This window comes from Pteronotus mesoamericanus, unplaced genomic scaffold (genome assembly GCF_021234165.1).
Source record: "Pteronotus mesoamericanus isolate MK-2021 breed Mesoamerican mustached bat unplaced genomic scaffold, CSHL_Meso_final scaffold_85, whole genome shotgun sequence".
Classification (NCBI taxonomy): domain Eukaryota; kingdom Metazoa; phylum Chordata; class Mammalia; order Chiroptera; family Mormoopidae; genus Pteronotus; species Pteronotus mesoamericanus.
The window spans coordinates 36,039,396-36,064,639 of record NW_026555329.1 but is presented as its reverse complement, the minus strand read 5'-3'; the positions used below and the strand labels follow the sequence as shown (position 1 = coordinate 36,064,639).

Genomic DNA, 25,244 nt, shown 5'->3' with positions numbered 1-25,244 from the left:
ATCAGAGGGCTGATGATTATGGTGTGATTCTGTAGATGACATTTGGACTCTGAGATGAAGCAATTTTGCTCAAGAACGTGTAGCAGCAGCAGAGTGCCCAGTGTGCAGATTCATCTCTTACTCAGCCTAAAGCCCTATCCACCATGACTTGGGGTCACCTCCTGGCCGTTTTTGGTCCTCTTTCTCTCTAATAACAGTGATATTGACTCCTATAGCTTTCACTTTCCTTTTCTTCAAATAATCCTCTTGAATGTAAATAATCTGGAAAAGAGGTTATTAAAACAAGGGTTTGGCCACAGCCACTTTGCCCCCTTGGGAACTGGGGCACGCAGGGGGAAAACAGGAGAGAAACCAGGTTAAACAGCATCAGAAATTTTTAAATGGTATCAGATGGCCCTGGACAGGTTCTTAATTGTCTTGTGCCACACATTCCTTCTCTGTATCCTGGGAATATCATTAGTATCCCCTTTATAGAGATGTTTCAATATTGAAGTGGGATAATACATATTAACTATTGAGCTCAGTGCCTAGCTGAGTGGTTACTTGTAGTTTAACATGCCAGCACTCAAAATATCAGCTCTTATTAAAGGAGGCAGGATGGAAGGTGATTTACTCCTACATCCAGTGTCATTTTGGAGATAGATGAGATCAGGCTCTTCTAATGATATATGTGTTTTATGCTTTATAATATGGATGTTTCAGACCATTCAGCTATACTCACTAGATTTCTTGGAGTTTAGTTTAAACATTCTCATCAAAGTTAATGTAACCTTATTGCCACCAACTATTGATGATAGCCTTGTACTGAGTACTACCAAAATAATATTACCTTCTCACAGCTGCTTCCTACAAATGGCATCAGCTTGATCTTATAAAACCAATGCAGGAGAAAATATTATGTCAAGGAGGAAAATATGATCAATTTTTAGGGCAGTGAGCAAAATAAAATTTGAAAAAGCCAAACCTGAGTAGCATACAGATACATTTAATTTATACCTTTTCTTCCCGGGAACATCCTCATTTTCTGGTTATGAAACCACTTGGACTCATTTTCTAGACTTTAGTATAAAACTTAAAAGAATACAGGAGCCTTCCTCTCTTGTTTTGATAAGGAAAAGGGCTGACTTTATGTAAAGTAGTCTGCTTTTTGTCAAAAAACTTCAGGGACTCATCTGTGAAATGTAGCCTCACAATAAGTGCACCTTACTGATCTTCTTTCAGCTGATGTAAGATCATTTCCCACAGTATAGAATACTTAAAACAAAAAGTGTTTCGTCACAATGCCAAAACTCCGGCAATGTCTTTCACTGCCTTCAGGGGTGTTGGCGGAGGTGGAGAAAATAGCTTTTCAATACTCCATTATTTTTAGATGATTTTGCACATTCCCAGGGAAAGTGCAAATGAATGCAGATAAGACTGATGAACTAAATTTAGGACTAGCAATTATAGACATAGAGTTCTGAGCTTCATTTTGCTCTTCTGTAATTTGTAATATGTGTAAAAGAAGATACTAACTAGCGACAGCATAAAAATTAATATGAGTAAAATTTTTGACAATGTCTAACACTTTAGAAATGTATCTCATTATTCTGACTGTATTAATTGGGGTTTCTTTTCTTTTCCTCCTGTATTTCAGTGACTATTTCAACAAGCACCTTTTTTGATGGCTTGCTGGTGACAGGATTATACACATCTACAAGTGTTCAGGCTTCACAGAGCATTGGAGGTTCCAATGCTTTTGGATTTGGTAAGCTATCCTGACATAAGAAATCAATAATTGTTAATGTTTTATTCAGTTAGACATCTTATTTTTGAAATAATCTGTTTTAAAATATTAGGCATTTATTATTTCAGAGAAAATAACCTGAAGTGACTTTTGTGTGTTTGCTTTTGAAGTTGGGTGATTTGACATAAGTCATGTAAATGTACAGCCAACAATGCATGATCTTGTTGTGACCATCCGGATCCTTCTTTCATCCTTTGCCACTATTACACTTGGCCCTGTGGGTTCATGGAATATTCTCTGTGCCATCATTTAAGTTGCTAGAATTGGAATTCACTGTGATGCCCATGCAATTATTCAGTATCCTGAATAATTTTTTATAAACAGTTCCTGAAATCCTGGAGTAGGTGAAAAGTGTCATGTTAAGTTTGGCAAGTGAACATTCATTATTACAAATGGAAGATAGTAATTGTTTAAATGATTGAATTCCATGAGTATTTATAAAAGAATGTGATTTAATATTTAAGGCATTTATATGGAGTCGTTGCCCTTAAATCAGAGGCATGGTAGGTTACTTATGTGGACAGACTGAAGGCTACACAATGGTAATTGATATTTCAATTTGGAAACCTCTGCTTTACCCATAGTGCTGTAAAAAAAGGAATCAAGTAGACCTGTTAAAGCATCAAAAATGCAAATTTACTATATTACTTTATGTAAAACATGAAATCCCTGATTTTACTCTAATATTGGAAAACTGTACAAGACTTCCTGCATTGATGTGAGAAGAATTGCATTAACAAAGGTGGTCATATATTCAAAATTTTATTTTTTCTGGGGTATTTATTAAATAAATAATTTATACTACTTTTGATATATGAAAGAGTACCTCTTCTGTGTCCAGTCCCAGTTCTGTCCAAGTGACTTGCTGATTGATTTCAGAGTAATAATGTTGATGCTACATTGTCAGTCTGCTGGCCCAAGATGAGCTAAATAGCTTAGAGCTTGAAGGAATCTGCAAGTTTTTTATTCATCATGCTAAATTGTTTGACATTGAGAATTTGCCTTATTTTTAAAAAGATCCCGTATAAGCTTTACAATCTGCTGGTAACTACCTTCTAAGGGCTAATCCTCAAGAAAAAAAAATTCTCCAGCACCCAGTTATGATAAAAACACTCAGCAAAGTGGGAATAGAGGGAACATATACCTCAACATAATAAACACCATATACAAGAAACCTACAGTCAACATTATACTCAATAGGCAAAAAATAAAAGCTTCCCCCCCCTGAGATCAGGAACAAGACAAGGGTGTCCGCTTTCACCACTCTTATTAACATAGTACTGGAAATTTTAGTCACAGTGATCAGACAAGAAAAAGAAATAAAAGGTATCCAAATTGGAAAAGAGGCTACTAGACCTAATAAGTGAATTTGGCAAAATAGTGGGATACAAAGCCAATATTCAGAAATTGATGGCATTTTTGTATGCCAACAATGAAATATCAGAAAGAGGAACTAGGAAAACCATCCCACTTATTATAGCAACATGAAAAATAAAATATCTAGGAATAAATTTAACTAAGGAGATAAAAGACTTGTACCTGGAAAACTATAGAACACTGAAGAAAGAAATTAAGGAAGATACAAATAAATGGAAGCTTATACCATGTTCATGGATTGGAAGAATTAACATTATCAAAACATGCCTACTACCCAAAGCAATCTATAGATTCAATGCAATTCCTATTAAGATATCAATGGTGTATTTCACAGATCTAGAACAAATATTTCAAAAATTTATATGGAACCCAAATGATGCTGAATAGCCTCAGCAATCTTGAAAAAGAAGAACAAAGTAGGAGAGGTCACAATACCCGATATCAAATTGTACTACAAGGCCACTGTAATCAAAACAGTCTGGTACTGGCATAAGAACAGACACATAGATTGATGGAACAGAATAGAGAGCTCAGAAATAAACCCATGTCTCTGTGGTCAATTAATATCTGACAAAGAGTGCAGGAGCATAAAATGGAGCAAAAATATCCTCTTCAACAGATGGTGTTAGGAGAACTGGATTGGTAGAAGCAAGAAAAAAAAAAAGAAACTAGACCACCAACTTATACCATATACCAGAATAAACTCAAAGTGGATAAAAGACTTAAATATAAGTCATGACACCATAAAATTTCCATAGGCAGGAAAATTTCAGATATCCTATGTAGCAATATATTTGCTGATATATTTCCTAAGGCAAGGGAAACAATGGGAAAAATAAACAAATGGGACTGCATCCAACTAAAAATTTTCACATGGCTAAAGAAACCATTGTCAAAATGAATAGACAATTCATTTGCCCAAATGAATTTTGGAACTGACAATATGGAAGAACATATTTGCCAATGATACTTTGGATAAGGCTTTGATCTCCAAAATATATAAAGAACTCATGACTTAATACCAGGAAGACAAACAATCCAATTAAAAGATGGGCAAAGGACCTGAATAGACACTTTTCCAAGGAGAACATTCAGATGGCCCATAGACATATGGAAAGATGCTCAACATCATTACTCATCATAGAGGGTTTGAGGTATCACCTCACACTGGTCAGAATAGCCATAATAAACAAATCAATAAACAACAAGCACTGGTGAAAACACTGGAACAAGCACTGGAGAAAAGGGAACCCTAGTACACTATTTGTGGGAATGCAGACTGATAAAGCCACTATGGAAATTTTCTCAAGAAATTTCAAATGGAACTGCCATTTGACCCAGTAATTTTTTGCTGCTGAGAATATACCCTAAGAATCCTGAATCACTCATTCAAAAGAACTTATGCACCCTATGTTCATAGCAGCATTATTTATAGTAGCCAAGTGCTGGAAACAACTTAAATGCCAGGAAGTAAATGAGTGGATCAAAAAACTGTAGTACATCTGTGCAATGGAATACTATGCAGCAGAAAGAAAGAAGAACTACTTTTTGTGACAGCATGTATGGAATTGAAGAATATTATGCAAAGTGAAATGTCAGTTGGTGAAAAACAAATACCATATGATCTCACCTATAAGAGGAATCTAATGAACAAAATAAACTAATGAACAAAATATAACCACAGACATGGAAACATGGAACAGACTGATAATGACCAGAGGGGAGCAGTGAGGGGGCTAATGATGGAAAGAAGGTGAAAGGACTAGTCAAAGAACATGTATGAATGACCCACAGACATGGACAACAGTGTGGGAATTGACTGCAGGAGCAGGGATATGGGATAGGTGGAGGAGGAAGGCAAAGGGGGAAAAAATTGGGACGACTGTAATAAAATAATTTTTAAAAGATTAAAAAAAATTCTCAGGTGTAAAAACTCCACTTTTTTAGCCTCACCTTTTTTGCGCTCTGTAGAGGTGAAAGGTCAGTTATAATTATATAGGTAAATAATACACAGGGTGGGGAAATGGGTACAGACTTTAGTTGTTTGTATGGAAAATAATACAGTAATTGATAAATAATGATACAAAAATAAACTTTGTTTCTTGTACTCACAACTGTAAACCTACTTTTGTCCCACCCTTTATATAACATACTACACTACTACCTCTTATGTTACAACAGGACTCACTGGTAGAGTTGCCAGATTTAACAAATAAATATTTACTAGACATCCAGTTAAATTTGAATTTTAGGTATATATGTATTTTAATATAAGAATGCAATATTTAGGTTATAATGTCCCGGGTTCCATTGTAGCCCAATTAAATCAAAACCTGCGGGAGCAGGGCTTGGGCATTGGTAATTTTTAAAGATCCCCAAGTGATTATATTGGTTTTCCAGGGCTGAGAACCACTGCACTGGATTAGTCCAGTATCCAGCAGCATTTGCATCACTGGGAACTTATAAATACAGAGTTCCAGGCCTTACTCCAGACTTAGTTATTCAGCTCCTTTGGGGATGGGACCCAGTCGTCCATTTTCAATAAGCACTCCAGGTGACTGATACATACTAAAGTTTGAGAACCACTTACCTACATTAATTAAATGAGAGAGACAGACATTATTTAAATGACCGTGTAAATATGTAATAGTAAATCTTGCTAAAGACTAGCTAACTAGGAGAAGTACTGAGTGCTGGGGAAGTGTAAGACAGAGAAACTAGATCTAACCTGGGGTAAAATGGGGTGTAGTTAGGAAACGTTTTCCTGAGGAAGTGGTATTGAACTGAGATGTGAAACATGAGTAGGAATTAATTAGCTAAAGGTCTGTGGAAGTTGGTGCACAGCATACCTGAAGGAGGGAACAGCAGACCCAAAGATCTCAGGGTGGGAAGACACTGGCTACATTCTAGCTGGGTTAGACATCAAAAGGGAAGAGATAAAGCTGGATAGGAGGCCAGAGCCAGACCATTCAGAATCTTGAGAAGGGGAAGCTATTGAGGTTTTTAGGCTGAGAAGTGACTTGAACAGCTTTTCATTTTAAAAAGATCTCTCTGAGGTCAGCATGGAGAACAAGCTGTAGAGTCCAGGAGTGGATGCAGAAGGACTTATGTGACGAAAGGTTCTGATGTGATAGGGCATGTGAGGAGTCCATGTGGAGGCTGGCATTGGCCATGAGGAGGAACAGTATGTGGAGGGGTAAAAGTCAGGGCTGCGGAGTCACACAGACCTGCTTGCAGATCCATTCCCTAGTTATTTTTAGCTGTGTGCCTCAGCCAAATTGCTTCTCTAAGCTTAATTTCCTCATCTGTGAAAAGGTGATGATAATGGTGCCTGCTTCATAAGATGTTGAGCAGTCATGAGGATTAAAGGAATGTATCTGTATAAAGCCCTAGCACATAGAAAACACTGAGTAAAACTAGGTATTCCAAAATTATAAATCTTGAACCAAAGCAGGTGATTTTCTCAGTCCAGGATTTTAATAGACTTTCTCTGAGGAAAAATAAAATTGTTCTCAGGTGGAACTAATCTGGGGTTTACAGATCCATATGTTTTGAGAAGACTTGGCTGAATGAAGTAACTGTCATTTGTCAAGATGGAGGCTTTAAGTAAGAAAAATCATTAAATATCATTCATAAGTATGCTATAAACACACTTTGAAAGAACATACGAAATGAATGTATCATATTGCCTCAGATTTTAGCTAGTAAGCCAAACAGAAACCTAAGAATGATATTGTCAGAAATTATTTAGGACACCCAGGCTTCAAGATATTTTCTGTGGTGGTGACTCTCAAAGCTATAAAGGCAGTTTCACTTCAACTAGAATGTGTTCTGATTCGCTTAAACTGTAAATAGTCGTCCTGTCATTGGTCAGTGAGATGATCTGAAGAGGTTCTGAGCATGAAGCTGATTGATGGTGGTCTGACTTCCACAATTGAATGCTCAGGTCTCCCTCCATTTTTATATGGTCACTTGCCATTTTTATAGGACATGATTTTTATATGGATGGATAGATACATGAGACCTTTTAAAGTTTCAGTAATATCCAAATAATTGTGTATTTATGTGATAGTGCCAAATTACCTTAAAAACAAAATTTAATAAATACCCCAATATTGTTAAACAGAGTTAATCTTCATAAATAATGTTTTTAAAATATATTTTATTGATTATGCTATTACACTTGTCCCAATTTTTCCCTCTTTGCCCCCTCACCCGGTATCCCCCTTTTCTCCAGCAATCCCCTCCTCTTTAGTTCATGTCTGTGAGTTGTGCATATAAGTTCTTTGGCTTCTCCATTTCCTATACTGTCCTTAACCTCCCCCTGTGTAGTTTGTACCTATCAATTATGCTTCTTAATCCCTACTTTTCTTTACCCATTCTCCCCTTTCCCCCTCCCGGCTGACAGTCCTCCTAATGATCTACATATCTATGATTCTGTTCCTATTCTGGTTGTTTGCTTAGTTTGTTGGGGTTTTTTGGGTTTTTTTGTTTTGTTTTTAAATTCAGTTGTTGATAGTTGTGAATTTGTTGCCCTTTTAAGGTTCATAGTTTTGATCTTCTTTTTCTTGAATAAATCCCTTTAATATTTCATATAATAATGGCTTGGTGATAATGAACTCCTTTAGCTTTACATTGTCTGGGAAGCTCTTTATCTGCCCTTCCATTCTGAATGAATAGCTTTGCTGGATAGAGTAATCTAGGTGGTAGGTTCTTGCTTTTCATCACTTTGAATACTTCTTGCCAGTCCCTTCTTGCCTGCAGTTTCTTTTGATAAATCAACTGATAGTCTTTGTAGGTAACCCTCTGCTTTTCTCTTGCTGCTTTTAAGATTCTCTCTTTATATTTAACATTTGCCATTTTAATTATGATGTGTCTTGGTGTAGTCCTCTTTGGGTCCAACTTGTTTGGGATTTTCTGTGCTTCCTGGACTTGTATGTCTATTTCCTTTGCCAAATTAGGGAAGTTTTCCTTCACTATTTTATTCAAATAAGTTTTCAATTTCTTGCTCTTCCTCATCTCCTTCTGGTATCCCATGATTCAGATATTGGTATTTTTAAAGTTGTCCCAGAGGTTCCTAAGCCCATCCCCATTTTTTTAAATTCTTTTTTATTATTGCTGTTCTGATTGAATGCTTTTTCCTTCCTTGTGTTCCAAAATGATTGGGTTGATTCTAGGGTACTATTGGTACCCTGTAGATTTTTCTACATTTCACTTAGTGTAACCTTCATTTCTTCCTTTATGTTTTTGCTGTTACTTCTTTTGCTGTGAATTCTTTGAGCATCTTGATCACCAGTCTTTTGAAATCTGCATCTAATTGGTTATCTCCATTTTGTTTCGTTCTTTTTCTGGGGTTTTGTTCTATTCTTTCATGGGCCATATTTCTTTGTCTCCTCAACTCAGCAGCCTTCCTTTGTTTGTTTCAGTATATTAGGTAGACCTGCTTTGACTCCCTGTCAGAGGCACATATAAATTGTGTCGGGGGGAGCCTTATGTAATCACCAGGATGGGGCAACTTGCTTTACTACTTTGGGGCTCTGTGTGGGGTAAGGGCTCAAAGAAGGACAATGCTGCTGCCTGGCTTCTGGAGGTTTGCCTGGCACTCGCCTCATTTCCGGTCACTTCACCTACTTCCCATATGCGACTGGTGCCCTTCCAGCTATTGCCCTTGTGGTGAATCCTGGAGTGGGTAGGTCTGCATATGTTCTAAGTCCATGCAGGGCCTTTGAAAGGACTCTCCTGAAAATCCAGCAGTTTCTTCCACCACTCCAACCCCTATTGATTTTTACAGCCAGAATTTATCAGGGTTTATTTTCCTGGTGCTGCACCCTTGGGCTCTGTGGTCTGGTCTGGGGCTGGGAGTGCTCACTCCCAAGGTATCTCTCCTGATTTTTATCCACTACACATGAATGTGGAACTGCTCATTCTGCCACCACTGCAGCCACCCTTCCACACCATGTCGTATCTCTGTGTCTTTCCATCTGTCTCTGCAACTCCACCCCTCCTACCCATGTGGATTAATGTGGCTTCTTTAAATCCTTGGTTGTCGGACTTTCATACAGCTCGATTTTCTGATGGTTCTGATTGCCATTTGTTTTGAGAAATAGTTGTAATTCTCTCTGTGGTTGCACAAGGAAGTGAACTGTGTCTACCTACCCATAAATAATGCTTTTGATGAGTATATAAAACAACTATGGTACATTTACACAATAGAATCCTACTCATCCATAAAAAAGAGGAAAATTTTACCCTTTGCAACAGTATGGATGGACCTGGAGAACATTATGCTAAGTCAAATAAGCCAGTCAGAGAAAACAAATACCATATGATTTCACTCATATGTGGAATCTAATGAACAAACTGAACTAACAAGCAAAATAGAGACAGACTCATAGAGAGAGAGCAGGCTAACAGCTCTTGGTTGAGGGGAGGTTGAGGTGTGAAGGGACTGAGCAAAAATGAGAAAGGACTCATGGACATGAACAACAGTGTAGTGATTGCAGGAGGAAGGGGGTGGGTGGAGGTGGAAGAGGACATAAAGGGGATAAATGGTAATGGAGAAAAATTCTATTCCAAGACCAACTAAATATTAATTATTATAGTAGACATGCAAGGCCTCAGTGCATGTAAGGTCTCAAAAAATGTACTGTTATGCATTCTTTCTTGAGATTTCTGCACAAACATGTATCAGCAAGCCTCTCCTTGACCACCTTTTATAAAAGAGGAAATCTTCATCCTCCCACCCCCAAAAAAGCAGAGAGTAAAATATCTTTTTAGATAAATGGTCATTTTTTGGAACAAATGCACATTAATATTTTGGTACTTGATTTGTTTAACATATTCTTTATAATTTAAGAACAAAACAAAGAGATGTAATTTGATTAGGGTACTGATGAGAAAGTAGAGGAAGTTTTTAAGAAGGTAAAATGTAAAAGATTGCTGTTCTTTGGTAGTTTTAGTAGCTGTGGTAGGATCAGCCTGGAATAACATGGCATTCTTTGATCTAGAACAAAAGAGTTATTGAATACATAATCTATCATTAGGCTCTGACTTTAATGGAATGTTAAGCAAACATGATTTGTTTGGCATTTTCCCAACACATCATAGGATTAGTGTGTGATATTAATGTGTTTAAGTAGCTGTGACAAATAAGGCAAAGTAAAGCATAAAGATGAATCTAAAAAGGTACTTCTGAAAGTTTTTTCACTTAGAGTTAATTTTAATGTACTAATTGCACTGAAGTTATAGCCACTCTTCTTTCAATATAGAATATGTGTATGACCAGCCAAAACAAGGCCATAATTATTCTTAAGATATTGTTGTATAAATGTAAATCTACTAACATAACTACCACCTTTTATGCAAAACCAACATTCTTTAAAATGCATGCCTCACTGACCAAATACAGACAAATGCCTAAATACATGAAAACAATAGTTATGCGAAAGATGACTGTATGCCAGCAATGTGTGATTTGAAATACCTCATTTTGCTCGTCAGTATAAGAAATCATGCTGCCCTAGGGAAGAGTGATGTTTAATTATGGATATCTTTTTGTGCATCCCAGAAAAAAAAATGCTTTCCTCTTGTCTTTGGCATTGAATTCCAGTTCAATCATGTAAATCTTCAAGGCTCATTGTCGTTGCTCAATAAAGGGACATTTGAATATTCTTTCATACAAAATTGTTCCTTTTTCAGAGGCTGAAATGCATTTTACTCAATATTTAGTATTCTGGCCCTAAAAGCATTTTACTACATTTTTGGTATTCTGGCTCTAAAACCTGAGACTTGCACTTGCAGATCTGATTAGTAGCAGTCACACTTCAAATTGTTAGAGCTTGCATAAATTAAACTTTTGTGCTTTGCAATTCCTGGCTAATTTTGCTCAGCTAATACAGCAACCATTTTAGCAGTTTTCCGCTTAAACTTTTTGTAATTTTCTATGTGTTTCATTTATTTTTTCTATAATAATTAGGCATCCTAGATCCAGTCATTTGTTAAATTGTAAAACTCTTAAGATGGCAAGATTTGATGAAATCCAGATTTTGGAGGAAAGCATCATGAATAGATCTAAGGCTTTTTTCCTCTCTAGTCATTTCTCCTAAATATCCAGTTAATCATATCATATTTTAAGTAGAGAATAAGTAACTAATATAAACATTTAATATTTTTAATATTACATTGAAAGCATAGTATTATAAATTTTTTAACTTAATGATCTGATTTTTTTAGTGTGATTTGATACTGTAACTTCAGGTAAATAGAAATATATTTATAAAACAAATTATTTGAATGTTTTGTAAAAGACTTCAAATCTTACTAAGTCTTATATTGGTTACTAGTTAATAGAAATATATACCAGTAGATTTAGATAGTATATTAATCTTTCATTGCCTGGATTTTTATACTACTTTAAAAAATTGTCAGTAAAAATAAAAATATAGTGTGTATTTAAGCTACCTTTGGTTATACTTCACATTAAAACTAAGGAAAACCTTTTACAACTTTACTAATTATCACCAGGACCTGCATGTCCCTTGGTATGAGCTGCAGTTCAGTCTTAGGTGTCCTGTCTGTGTGGCTAAGAGACATGTACTTGTGATAAGGAATACATGCACATATTTAAGGTTTAACATTTGTAAAGAGGGGGCAGCCACTAACAATTTTATTGTAGGGTCCTGTATAGTAGTGGTATTTGTTTACTAGCCTAAATTAAGCTAAATTACTCAGAATGATCTGGTTAAATTATTTTTGTCTGTCTCTTTATAAACAAATGCTTTGTAACATACTTGAGAAAATGTAAACATATTTAGAGATTCAAAGGCATGTCCTTTTATTGGGTATGGTAAATGATCTATAACAAGAAGACTCTAGGTTAATTAAACAGATTGCTATAGTCAGTGGTACAAGGCACATAGCTTACAAGAGATGAAATTTACATTAATTTATCTTATTTACAGGGAATGAACCTAAATTTGGTGTTTATTCATTCCATTTGGATATGCCAGCATTATTTTCATTAGGAAATAGCATTAGCTTGGTTGCATCAGTCATTTGACAAAGATCTTAGGGGTAGTCCCCAATTACTAAATAACTAGCTTGAAAAGAATAGTGGGCATGATGAATATAAAACTGTTGAATTAATCAACATATTGCTAAAGCAGATGTTGAGGGGCATGAGATTTGGGCCAAGTGGAAGAGTTAGTGGAGGAAGGCAGCTTAATGCAATGATTCATTACATGACCTCTAGAGTTAGCCAGCTCAGGTTTCATGTCTGGCTCTGCTTCTTCCTAACTTGGGCCACATACTTTCCTTCTCTGAGCCTCAGTGTCTGCTTTTGTAAAATGAGGGTGCTAAACAGTGGTGCCTAGTTCACAATGCTATTGGGTAGATTAAATGACACAATCTATTCAAGTGCCTAGTACATATGCTCCTTATAGGTATTATATAAAGACTCAGAAATGAGAATTTTTTTCTTTGAAATGTGAAACAGAATGAGAAATGGTCTTGTGGCAGAAGTTTGAAAGGGGGAGGTTGATTCTAAATTGGAGGGGGGCAATATGCCCATAGAATTTAGAACTCAAATGAACCTTTGACAGAGCCTGGTTCGGCTCCTGTCCCAAAGTATAGGTAAGGGAGAAAGGTTTAGGATGAGCAGGTGGTGGCTCATCGTAACATAATGTAAACATGAGAACTAAAACCTGTTCTGACATCATATTCAGACACTTAAAAAACATACAATTCACATACCATAAAATTTACCATTTTGAAGTTTATATTTTAGTGATTTTCAGTATATTTAAAAGGTGGTGCAACCAACAGCACTATCTAATTCCAGAACATTTTTATCCCCTCCAAAAGAAATCCCATATCCATTAGCAGTCACTCCCTAGTCCCTCCCCTCACCTCCCCACTCCAGTCCCTGAGAACCAGTAATCTACTTTCTATGGATTTGCCTATTTTGGGCATTTCATGTAAGTAGAATCATGCAATATGTAGCCTTTTGTGCTTGGTTCCTTTTACTTAGCATAATGTTTTCATGTGATATCCATGTTGTAGCATGTATCAGTACTCCATTTATTTTTATAGCTTAATAATTTTCCATTATGGATATATGGAATTTTGTTTAGTGGAGGGACATTTAGCAGCCTCAAGATACTTAAAAGGAGTTATGCCTGAGCAAATGGGAGAAAAAAGTTTACGGGGGCTGTAAAGCATTCGAACTACCAAATTCTTTAAGTATTCGTCAGTGACTCTGAAACCTCTGAAGATCCAAATTGCTTAGCCTGTTCCGTGGCTCAGACCTGAAAATGGTTAAACTTAGAAATCAGGATGAATTATTCCTCTGCCCTCCTTCTTGCCATCCAAGGGATAGGCCACTGTAACATGTTTTTACCCTAAACTTTTGGCCTTGATTTAGACCATGAGATACACAAGCGAAGCTGAGTCAATGTAATTTACTAGTATAGGAATTTGGAATCAAGATTCATCAGTTGCAGTCCAAGCATTCATGAGCTGGATCAAAGCACATGTAAACATTTGGGAGCACTCGGCAGCCATCCTCCACAGTGGCTCATAGGATGTTCTGCATGGAGAAGAGGAGAGAGAGGCAGAATGCTGCATGAGGTACCATAGCCTACCCCACTGTTTAGGATTCATTTCCCCCAGGCTCAGATAGTCTTGGGTTCTAAGAAACAAAAATAAAAATAACCAACACTTATCAAGCACTTGCTATGTGCTAGCTGTGTTGCAGGTATTAATTCTTTTGATCCTAATGAAAATCCTACTATAGTTATCTTGATTTTTCAGATAAAGAACCTGAGGCGCAAAGAGGCTAAGTTATCCACAGTCACATGAAGGGAGTTGCAAACCATAATTCTGTCCTGCCTCTGTAGCCTCTCATTAATTCACCATTACAGCCCAAATCAGCCTGAGTTAGTTTCTATTACTACCAAAAGAACCTCGATTAAAAATAGGCCCTCTGTGTTCTTTCCCTGACTGTCTCTCACCTCATCTCTTCAAGCCTCATATTTTTTTCAATAACCTACTTGTACCACATACACACATCTATACCCATACACCGATCATAGTAACCCGCACTAAGTTCCAAAATCCTAGCTGCTTAAGACCTCTATGCCTGTGTTTATAAGAGCTTGGAATGCCTTCTGGCTCTGTCAGCTAGGCAAACATCCAGCCATCTTTTAGGGCCTCTGTTCTGACTCACCTCCTCTAGTGAACCTTTATGACTTCTCCTCTCTGCTCCTCCCTGGTCCTCACCTTCATGGAACTCTCTACTCCCTCCTCCACCCTCTTTTCTGACCTCCACCAGTCATCTCTAACAATCTATTAAATTTACTTCTTTAAAAACCTTTATACCTCTTTGAAGATAATAGGTGGTCTAGTTACCTTCACTCTCATGGCATATAATAAGTGCTCAACAAATATTTATTGAATTAAAAAAACAATAAAAATCTTTGAAGATTCATAGGGTATTTTACTACTAGAGCTGGCATTAGTAAATTCATGTTTGTGCACAAGTGTGCAGGTATAGATAAGGGAGAGATTATCACTGTCTAAGTTTGAGGATATTTCTGAATCTATATGCATACATATGTATACACATTGATACATACATTTAAAACTATACAAACATATGTAAACTTGATCATCAGAGATCCTGGGAAAGTTTATCTTGGTTACCACTTCGTCCCTTTCTCTCCTGAAGGTGGCAAGCACCAGTGCCTTCAGATAGGAGAGTGATTGACTTAAGTGCCTTCTTTACAATCAAGAGCATAGAAAGAACAAGACTGTTCAGTCCAGCCTCATATCATAGGGCAGGTTGATGTCTTAATGATACATGGGGTTAAGTTCTTATTTTATCTCTTAGGCCTTTTAAAAAAATGAGGACTCTATAATTTTTTGGGAACATATTCTAAGATTATGTCAAGTGGGATCATTAAGGAAGATTTTCTGGTATATATGTGTAATGTCTTGCTTTAACTTCAACACTCTTCTCATATAATTTCTTATATAATTGAAAGTGATAAATGTTTGTTAAAAAGTAATTGCCACTATTTTTCTTTCCTTTAGGCCAAAAATAAATCCCCAAATTAAAAGAAAAACACTCTACATAAAATTCATCCATCTCATAGTATTTTAATAAATTTCTTGTTAGTGTCCTCTGGACACTCCATCAATTCTAGATAGAGGAATTTAACCTGATAAGATATGTGCCCAGAAACCACTGTAGGTACATAAAAAAATGTAAAAGGAACTAAATTTCTTCTAGTCCTTGTCTCTTCCTTATTCGTACTTAAATCTGTGTTCTCTGAATCACAGCACACTGGTTATTCATAAACCAGAACATCAGGAAATTCACATTTTTAGAGCAGATTCTAATGGAAGTTGCCATTATATTATCTAAGTTATGGTTTTTTTAATTATTTTGTTAAAATTTTGACTGTTAGTGTTTAAAAATTGTTTTTGAAGAGTCTGTTGTGTCTTGGCAAATATAACCTCACTTCTGTTATTTGAAAAAATATTTGCCTCCAAGACTGAGCTCCAAACAAATAAGGTCACCTTATCTGTGGGTACTTTTTTATATGCCAGAGTTTTTAAGAATTCTGGAAAATAGTTTCTGTAAATGAGGTCTTGCCCTCACTAGATAAAAACAGAATTGAGAACACTTTTCTCTCTCTTTCTTCAATAATATTTTAAAAATCCACTTAGGAATCGTGGGCCTTTGCTGATAAGAAATAACTGTTTTGTAGAAGGGTGTCACTTTTTTTTAAGTTTATTTTATTGATTATGCTATTACAGTTGTCCCAATTTTTCCCCTTTTGCCCCCCTCCGCCCAGTAACCCCCTTCCCTCCAGCAATCTCCCCCACCTTAGTTCATGTCCATGGGTCATGCATAGAAGTTCTTTGGATTCTCCATTTCCTATGCTATTCTTAACATCCCCCTGTCTATTTTGTACCTACCAATTATGCTTCTTAATCCCTACACCTTTCCCCCTATTCTCCTCCTTCCCCCTCCCAGCTGATAACCCTTCAAATGATCTCCATACCTATGATTCTGTTCCTGTTCTGGTTGCATGCCTAGTACCCAGCAAAGCTATTATTTAGAATGGAAGGATAGATATAGTGCTTCCCAGACAAGGTAAAGCTAAAGGAGTCCATTGTCACCAAGCCATTATTACATGAAATGTTAAAGGGCCTTATTTAAGAAAAAGAAGATCAAAACCATGAACATTAAAATGACAACAAACTCACAACTATCAACAACTTAATCTAAAAAAAAAAGTATCACTTTTTAGAGTATGCCAGACTTTTCATTTTAAAAGGAGACAAGATGGAAGTATATGCTTAAAAGAATAAACTTAAAAGATTGACTCTGATTCAGCAGTCATTTTGCTTGTAATGTGGTTTACTTTTGAGGTTTTCTAGTCCTCTTTTTTGGATATCCAGATAATGATAAATTAGCTTATGTTCCAAGTCCATAGTAATTGATTTATAAATACTCTTGGATAAAGTTGGCTTCTTTCCTGGCAGTTAAAGCCGACAACTTAAAATAAATTTATTACTTCCTAAAAGTAATTCTGAAAAATTATCTTTGAAATATTTTTTAAAAAGGAGTCAGAGTAAATTCTTGACATCTCCTAGAAAATAGCTCTGGATGCAACATATGAATTTGAAAATGGATGTAGGAGTCCAAAAAAGGCACTTCACCAAATGCCAGTTCTGTTTCCACTCTTGTCTTTTGTTCTGTTCTTTGTATTCAACCCTCTGATGCTGGGTTTTTTTGCATGTAGCCCAATAGATGTGTAGGCTGCTCTCTGAGGCAAGCACACAACTAAATTACTGTTTTCAGGACTCTGAATATCTGAATGGAAAGATACTTGATAGTGTGGGTGTTGCCATTTTAGAAAACAGAATAGCAAAAATTGTTAATATTTTGGTAAAAGTTCAGGCTGAGCTCCCTCCTGCCTTTCTTTCTACATGTTTTCATACATCAGAACCATGTGTTGTCATTACCTAGTTAACTATGTTGCTTCTGGGTCTCTTTCAGAAGAGTCCCTCTCCACATGAATTCTGGCAAATAGCAAGTTAAAAGTAAAGTAAATGGAGCTATAGCAGATCATGTTCTGGGGAGATGTTTAGTTTATCCTTAATTGTTTTCTTTTTAAAATAATCATTTGCATTATGTGACAATTTTTTAAACCTGAGTTTTAACCTGTATGATCTGATAGCATTTCTAACAATAGTAACAAAAAATGGAAAGAACTCTGTTACAAAATAAAGAACTAACTCAACAGGGGTTTGACTTTCTGTTTCTAGAGAGTGGGACAAGTGAGCAGCTCACTGAATAATTGTGAGGTTGATAAAGTTTATCTTTGAAGGCCCTAGCTCACACCTTCTCTCTCCTTCTTTTTGTCTCCTCTTCATTAAGGAGCTGCTATCAGACACATCTTAGAGTGAATTTTAAAATATTGTGTTAATAACAGCTTTTCCCACACTGCTTCTTGCAAACATTAGTGTCCCAAGAGTATTAATTGGTCTTACATGGAAAAAGAGTATTACAGTATTAAAAAGCTTGGAATATGCTAGTTAAAGTTAAACAGTACTTCTTAAAGACTTTAATATGCTCTTTTTGTTTTACTTTTTGAGATATAATTCCCATACAATAACACTTATGTTTTCTCTTTTATTGATTTTATTGGGGTGACATTGGTTAATAGAATTATATAGTTTTCAGGTGTACAATTCTATAAAACATCATCCATATATTGTGTTGTGTTTACCACCCCAAGTCAAGACTCTTTCCCTCGCCAGTTATCCCCTCTTTAGTCTCTTCTACATACCTCCAACCCACCTTTCTCTTTGATGATCACCAGACTGTTGAGGTTTTTGTTTTGTTTTGTTTTTTGAGTTTTTTTAACTTTTTTGTTTGTTTGTTTAATCCCCTCGCTATTTCACTCAGCCTTGCAACCACCCTCCCCTCTGATAGCTGCCAGTCTGTTCTCTGTATATATAGGTCTGTTTCTATTTCTTTTCTTTTTCTTTTCAGTTTATTTTGATCATTAGATTCCACATGTAAGTGAAATCGTATGGACTTGTCTTTCTCTGACTGGCTTATTTCACTTAGTATAATGCTTTACAGGTCCATCCACGCTGTCTCATTTCCTTCCTTCTTATGGCCAAGTAGTACTCCATTGTATAAATTTACAACATTTTTATCCACTCATCTATTGATGGACACTTGGGCTGCTTCCAGATCTTGACTATTGGAAATAACACTGTAGTGAACATAGAGGTATATATATTCTTTCAAATTAGTGTTTCTGGTTTCTTTGGGTATATTTCCAGAAGTGGAATTGCTGGGTCATAGTCCAGTTCCATTTTTAATTTTTTGAGATAACTCCAAAAAATTGAGATGCTTTCCACAGTGGCTGCATCATTCTGCATTCATGACAAAGTGCACAAACGTTCACTTTTCTCTGCAATCTCACCAACACTTGTTTGCTTATTTATAGATAGTAGCCATTCTGACGGGTGTGAGGTGACACCTGATAGTTTTAATTTGCAGTTCTCTGATGGTTAGTGACATTGAGCATCTTGTCATGTGTCCATTGGCCATCTGCATGTCCTCTTTGGGGAAGTATCTATTCAGGTCCTTTGCCTAATTTTTAATTGGATTTTTATTTTGTTGGTGTTGAGATATGTAAGTTCTTTATAAATTTTGGATATTAACCCCTTATCAGGTGTATCATTGGTGAATGTGTTCTCCAGTTCAGTGAGCTGTCTTTTCATTTTGTTGATGATTTTATTTGCTGTGAAAAAACATTTTAGTTTGATGTAGTTTCATTGTATGTTTTTTATTTTGTTTTCCTTGCCCAAGGCAATATATTAGAAAATATTGCAATGAGAAACATCCAAGATTTTACCTCCTATATTTACCTCTAGGGTTTTTATGGTCTTGAGTCTAACATTTAAGTATTAAATCCATTTTGAGGTTCTGTGTGTGTGTGTGTGTGTGTGTGTGTGTTTGCTGAAAAGAGGTGGTCTAATTTAATTTTTTTGCACATATGTGTCCAATTTTCCAACACCATTTATTGAATAGACTGTCTTTTGCCCATTGCCTAGTTTTGTTTCTTTTGTCAAATATTAACTGACTATAATTGCGTGGGTTTATTTCTGGGCTCTCTATTTGGGATCAATTGATCTGTATGTCTGTTTTTATGCCAGTACCATGCTATTTTAATTACTATGGACTTGTAGTATAGTTTGATATCAAGTGGCATGATTCCTCCAACTTTGTTCTTCTTTATCAAGATAGCTTGTGGCTCTTTGCGGTATTTTGTGGTTCCATATAAATATTTGGAATATTTGTTCTAGTTCTATGAAATACACCATTGGTATCTTAAGAGGAATCACATTGAATTTATAGATTGCTTTGGGTAGTATGAACATTTTAATGATGTTAATTCTTCCTATCAATCAACACAGTTTATCCTTCCACTTATTTGTATCTTCTTTGGTTTCTTCCATCAGTGTCTTAGTATTTTCCAAGTACAGGTTTTTTACATCCCTGGTTAAATTTATTCCTAGGTAATTTATTCTTTTTGGAGCAGTTGTGAATGAATTGTTTTTTTAGTTTCCATTTTTGATAGTTCATTATTGGTGTTTAAAAGTGAAAATGATTTCTAAATATTAATTTTGTATCCTGATACTTTACAGAATTCACTTATCAGTTCTAGTAGTTTCTTGTTGGAATCTTTAGGGTTCTCTATATATGTCATCTGGAAATAATAACAGTTTCGTTTCTTCCTTTCCAATTTGGATGCCGTTTATTTCCTCTTCTTGTCCAATTGCTATAGGTGGGATTCTAGTAAAATGTTGAACAAGAGTGGCAAAAACAGATATCCCTGTCTTGTTCCCGTTGTTAAGAGAAATGCTTTTAGTTTTTGCCTGTTAACTATGATGTTGGCTGTGTGTCTGACAAAAATGGCCTGTATTATGTTGGGGTATGCTCTATCTATTCCCAGTGTGCTGAGAGGGTTTATTATAAATGGGTCCTGGATTTTATTGAAAAATTTTTCTGCATCTATTCATATTATCATGTGGTTTATATTCTTCATTTAGTTTGTATGATGTATTGATTTGCAAATGGTATACCAAGCGTGGAATTTTTCCAGGACCATATCCTTCTTAATCATGGTGTATGATCTTTTCAATGTATTACTGGAGCTGGTTTGCTACTATTTTATTGAGTATTTTACCATTTATGTTCATCTGAGATATTGGCCTATAATTTTATTTCTTTGTAGTGTCCATATTTATGTAGTGATTGTTGAATAAGGATAATGCTAGCCTTGTAAAATGAGTTTGGGAGTCTTCCCTGTTCTTGAATTTTAAAAAAATAGTTTGAGTATGATAATTTTAATGTTTGGTAGAAATCACTTGTGAAAGCCACCTGGTACAGGACTTTTTGTTTGTTGGGAGTTTTTTTTTATTATTACTGCTTTAATATAACTATTGGTAATACGTCTATTCAGATTCTATGATTCTTTCTGATTCACTTTTGGAATATTGAATGTTTGTAGAGATTTGTCCATTCCTTCCAGATTGTCCAGTTTGTTGACATGTAATTGTTTGTAATATTTTTGTACAATTTTTGTATTTCTGTGGAGTCATTTGTTATGTCTCTTTTATTTCTGATTTTACTTATTGGGTCTTTTTTTTTTCTTGATGGGTCTGGTTGAAGATTTGCCAACCTTGTTTATGTTTACAGATAATCATTCCTTAGTTTCAGTGGTCTTTTGTATTGCCTTTTAAAACTTTATTTTTATTTCTGCTCTGATCTTTGCTGTTTCCTTCCTTTTACTCACTTTGGACTTTGTTTTTGTTTTCTTTCAAGTTCCTCTAAATATAGAGTTAGATTTTTGTTTTTGAGATGTTTCTTGTTTTCTGAGGTAATGCTATAATGTTATGAATTTTCCTCTTGTGACTTGCTTTTACTGTGTCCTGTAGATTTTAGGTTGTTGTATTCTCATTTTTATTTGTTTCAAGGTATCTCTTGATGTCTTCCTTGATTTCATTCTTAGCTCATTTATTGTTTAGTAACATGTTATTTAGCCTCCATGTCTTCCAGTGTTTTTCTATTGTTTTTCAGTTTTTTCTCATGATTAATTTCTAGTTTCATATCATTATGGTTAGAAAAGATGCTTGATATGATTTCAATCTTCTTAAATTTATTGAGACTTGTTTTGTGCCCTACATGTGATCTGTCCCAGAAAATGTTTTATGTACACCTGAAAAGAATGTATACTCTGCTGCCTTGGGGTTTAAATGCTCTGAAGATTCAATTAACTCTATCTGACCTAGTATGTCATTTAAGGCCCCTGTTTTCTTGTTCATTGTCTTTCTGGAAGATTTATCCATTGATGTTAATGGGTGTTAAAATTCACTACTATGATTGTACTATACTCAGTCTCTCCCTTTATATCTAGCAAGATTTGCTTTACATATTTTGGTGTTCCTCTGTTGGGCGTATAAATGTTTGCATGGGTGGTTACACCCTCTTGTTGGATTTTTCCATTGATCATTACGAATGTCTTTCTTTGTCTGTTACTGTAGCCTTTGTCTGAAAGTTTATTTTGTCAGATATTAGTATTGCTATGCCAGCTTTTTTCCTTTCTATTTGCCAAAATATCTTCTTCCATCCCTTTCCTTTTAGTCCATGTGTGTCTTTTGTTTTGAGATGGGTATCTTGCAGAGCACTTATATATGGGTCTTGTTTTCTTATCCATTCTGCTACCCTATGTCTTTTGATTGGAGCATTTAAGTCAGTTGATAGGTATGTATTTATTTGATTTTTATATTTTTAGTTATTATTGGCTTGTATGTATTTATTGCCTTTTTATAATTTTAACTATGATTTTTCTGTTTTCTTTTTCTTTCTAAAATAGGCCCTGTAACATTTCTTGTAATACTGGTTTTGTGGTAAAAAATTTCTGTAGCTTTTTCTTGTCTGGGAAGCTTTTTTATTTCATGTTTAACTTTAAATGATAGCCTTGCTGGTTAAAGTAGTCTTGGTTGTATGTCCTTGCTTTTGATCACTTTGAATATTTCACATCAATCCCTTATAGTCTGAAATGTTTCCATTGAGAAATCAAATGATGTCTTATGGGAGCTCTCTTGTAGGTAACTAATTGTCTTTCTATTATACCTTTTAAGATTCTCTCTTTGTCTTTAACCTTTGCAAATTTAATTGTGATATGTTTTGGTGTGGGCTTCTTTGGTTTCATCTTATTTGGGAAGTCTCTTGCTTCCTGGACTTGTGTGTCTTTTTCTTTCACCAGGTTAGGCAAGTTTTCAATCATTATTTCTTCAGATAGGTTCTTGAACTCTTGCTCTCTCTCTCCTCTACTTCTGGTCACCATATGATGCAAATGTTGTTACACTTTATGTTATCTAAAACGTACCTTAAACTATTCTCATTTTAAAAATTCTTTTTCTTTTTAATGCTATTATTGGGTGTATTTTTTTAACCTTGTTTTCTAATTCTCTGATTTGATCCTCTGCTTCTTTTAACCTATTGTTTATTCCTTTCAATATATTGTTCGTGTCAGCTACTGTGTTCTTCATTTCTACTGGTCCTTCTTAATGGTTCCTATGTCTTTTTCATGGTCCAAATCTTTATAACCATTACTTTGAACTCTATATCTGATTAATTACTTGTGTCCATTTTATTTTATTCTTTTTTTGGAGATTACTTCTGTTTACATTTGGGGCATGTTTCTTTGTTTCCCCATTTTGGCTGCTTCTTTGTGTCTGCTTCTATGTATTAGATCTGCTATGACTTCCAGCCTTTGTAAGATTGGCTTATGTGGGGTCCAGTGGTGCAGCCTCTTTGATTACCTGAGCTGGGTGCTCCAGGAAAGTTCCTTGTGTGGGTTATATGGGCCTTCCTATATTAATTGAGTCTTGATTGTTATTGGTTCATCCATGCATGGGATCAACCTTCAGGCTGGCTGACATTGAGGCTCAAACCCTACTGCAGCCTGTGAGCTCCCGTGCGGGTGCTGACCAAACAAATCAGAATTTGCCTCATCAGGGTCTGGTGACTGTTGAGATCTTCCTTTGGATATGCTACTTGTGAAGCTTATTAGGTCTTTCTCTGATGTTGCCTGAAGCAGACCACTGGGTATGCTGGACTGGTTGCCTCTTGGAAGGGACTCTGATGCAGACAAATACCAGACACTGCCTATGACTGTCCCTGGGCAACCTCTTTGGAGCTACAAGCAATCTACAGTTTGTGGCTGCCTCTGCTGGGCCTATGTGCACAGGAAGGACCAAGCTACATACCAAGGCCAGTTTTTACCAGTACTGGGCCCTTGGGAAGGTCAGAAAAAGTCCCAAAGCACCTTGAGATCCTCCTCTGCTGGCCTTAGCCTGATGGCTGCTTGTTAGGCTCAGTACGTGAAAGAGCCTCTGGTGGTACTCGAGTTGCATGAGGTTGGTTCACAGTGAGTCACCAGGCAAATGCAAGTGGTGTTCACCAGAGTGGTACAAGTTTAACCTTGGTGCCAGTGCTGGGTCTGAAATCTACTCAGCAAATGTCCCCACATATACAAAACCTAACTGCCACCTGCTGGGTGCTTGCACACCTTTGCAGTGAGGCGGGGTCTTGGTGAGTCATCAGTTTGAGGTCAGCAGAGTTTATCAGTCCCAAGCAGACATAGATTTGGCCGTGTGAAGAGCTCTGCACAGGTTGGGCATGGGAGGAAAACATGGCCCCTGCTCTAGAGCCACACAACTCAGTCTGTCCCAGATTCCGCCAAGAGGAGAGGGAGCTCAACAGCATGGAGCTGTTGGGAATCAAGTAGATGGGGATAGTGGATCTCCTGTGAAGGGGGTGTTGCCAGTCTGGCTTTGGGGAAGTTGGTGGGTATGGCCTCTACCCCAGAGCCACTCAACTCAGGGTGTTCCACATTTAGCCCTGACCTTGGCAGGGTGAAACCTCTAGAAATCAGGTGATTGGGGCTTCTGGATCCAGAGCTCAGAGGGTGTGTCTGCCAGAGCCTGGAGGGTTGTTGTAGTGGATTTCCCATGAAGGGGAAGCATCAAAATGTTCATGGAAAAGTGGGAGAAAAGACCCCCACCCCAAAGCCACACAAGTCAGTCACTGAGTATGCCCAGACCTCTACACCCTGGCCCAGGCAGCTTACTCCTCAACGGGCCATAAGATCCACAGTGTGGGGCAAGTGGTAGTTCAGAGGGTGGCTCTGTTGTATTCCCCCAGGTTCATACTGTGAAGAGGGTAGTGTACTATTTTAGAAATATGGTGTCTGTGTTATGGGACAGTGACTCTGCATGGGGATCCCAGTGGCTGTCTCTTCATCTTTTCCCTTGAGACACAAACCTCAGATTCTCCTCACATGACTAGTTCAGTCCGCCCTCTCTTCACCAGAGCCCAGGGTGAGAGGCTGCAAACAAGATTTTGTGTATTGGCCCTTTAAGAGGGTGTGTGTATCTGTAGTGGATTTCTGTCTCTCCTTTTTGAATAGAATCCCTGTTGCTTTTCACAGCCAGAAGTTATCTGGATGCCTCTTCCCAGCTCTGATGCTCTGGCCTGGGAAGCCCAGCTTGAGACTTAGATCCCACACTTCTCAGGGTGAACCTCTTACAGTTGAGATGTCCCTCAGAACCTCAGCTGCTGCCCATGGGAGTGGAGCCAGCCTTTTTTGCATCACTGCCCTTCCTACCAGTCTCAATGTGGCTTCTCCTGTAAATCCTTGGTCATAGGACTTCTCTTCAGTTAGTCTTCAGTTGGTTATTAATGATGATAAGCCTTGTTCTGTAATTTAGTTGTAATTTCAGTTTGGTCCTGGGAGGTGAGTGTCGCTTCTACCTATTCCACCACCATCTTGGATCTGCTAAAACTTATTTAAAGGGTAGAATTTAGTGGTTCTTTCTTAGTATATTCACTGTGTTCTGCAGTTATCACTACTAACCAATTCGAAATCATTTCTATCTCCCCAGAAAGAACCTCATGCCTCTGTGTAGTCAGTTTCAAATC

At 36.6% G+C, this 25,244-nt stretch overlaps 1 protein-coding gene across 2 annotated transcripts in view; it reads left to right on the top strand.

Moving 5' to 3' along the window:
- RELN (reelin) overlaps positions 1-25,244 on the top strand; it is a 558,168-nt gene that overhangs the window by 71,403 nt on the left and 461,521 nt on the right. For both annotated transcript variants that reach the window (XM_054564075.1, XM_054564074.1), the window contains exon 2: positions 1,637-1,747. In XM_054564075.1, coding sequence (XP_054420050.1) covers positions 1,637-1,747 — 111 coding nt within the window. The remainder of the gene's footprint in view (positions 1-1,636; positions 1,748-25,244) is intronic.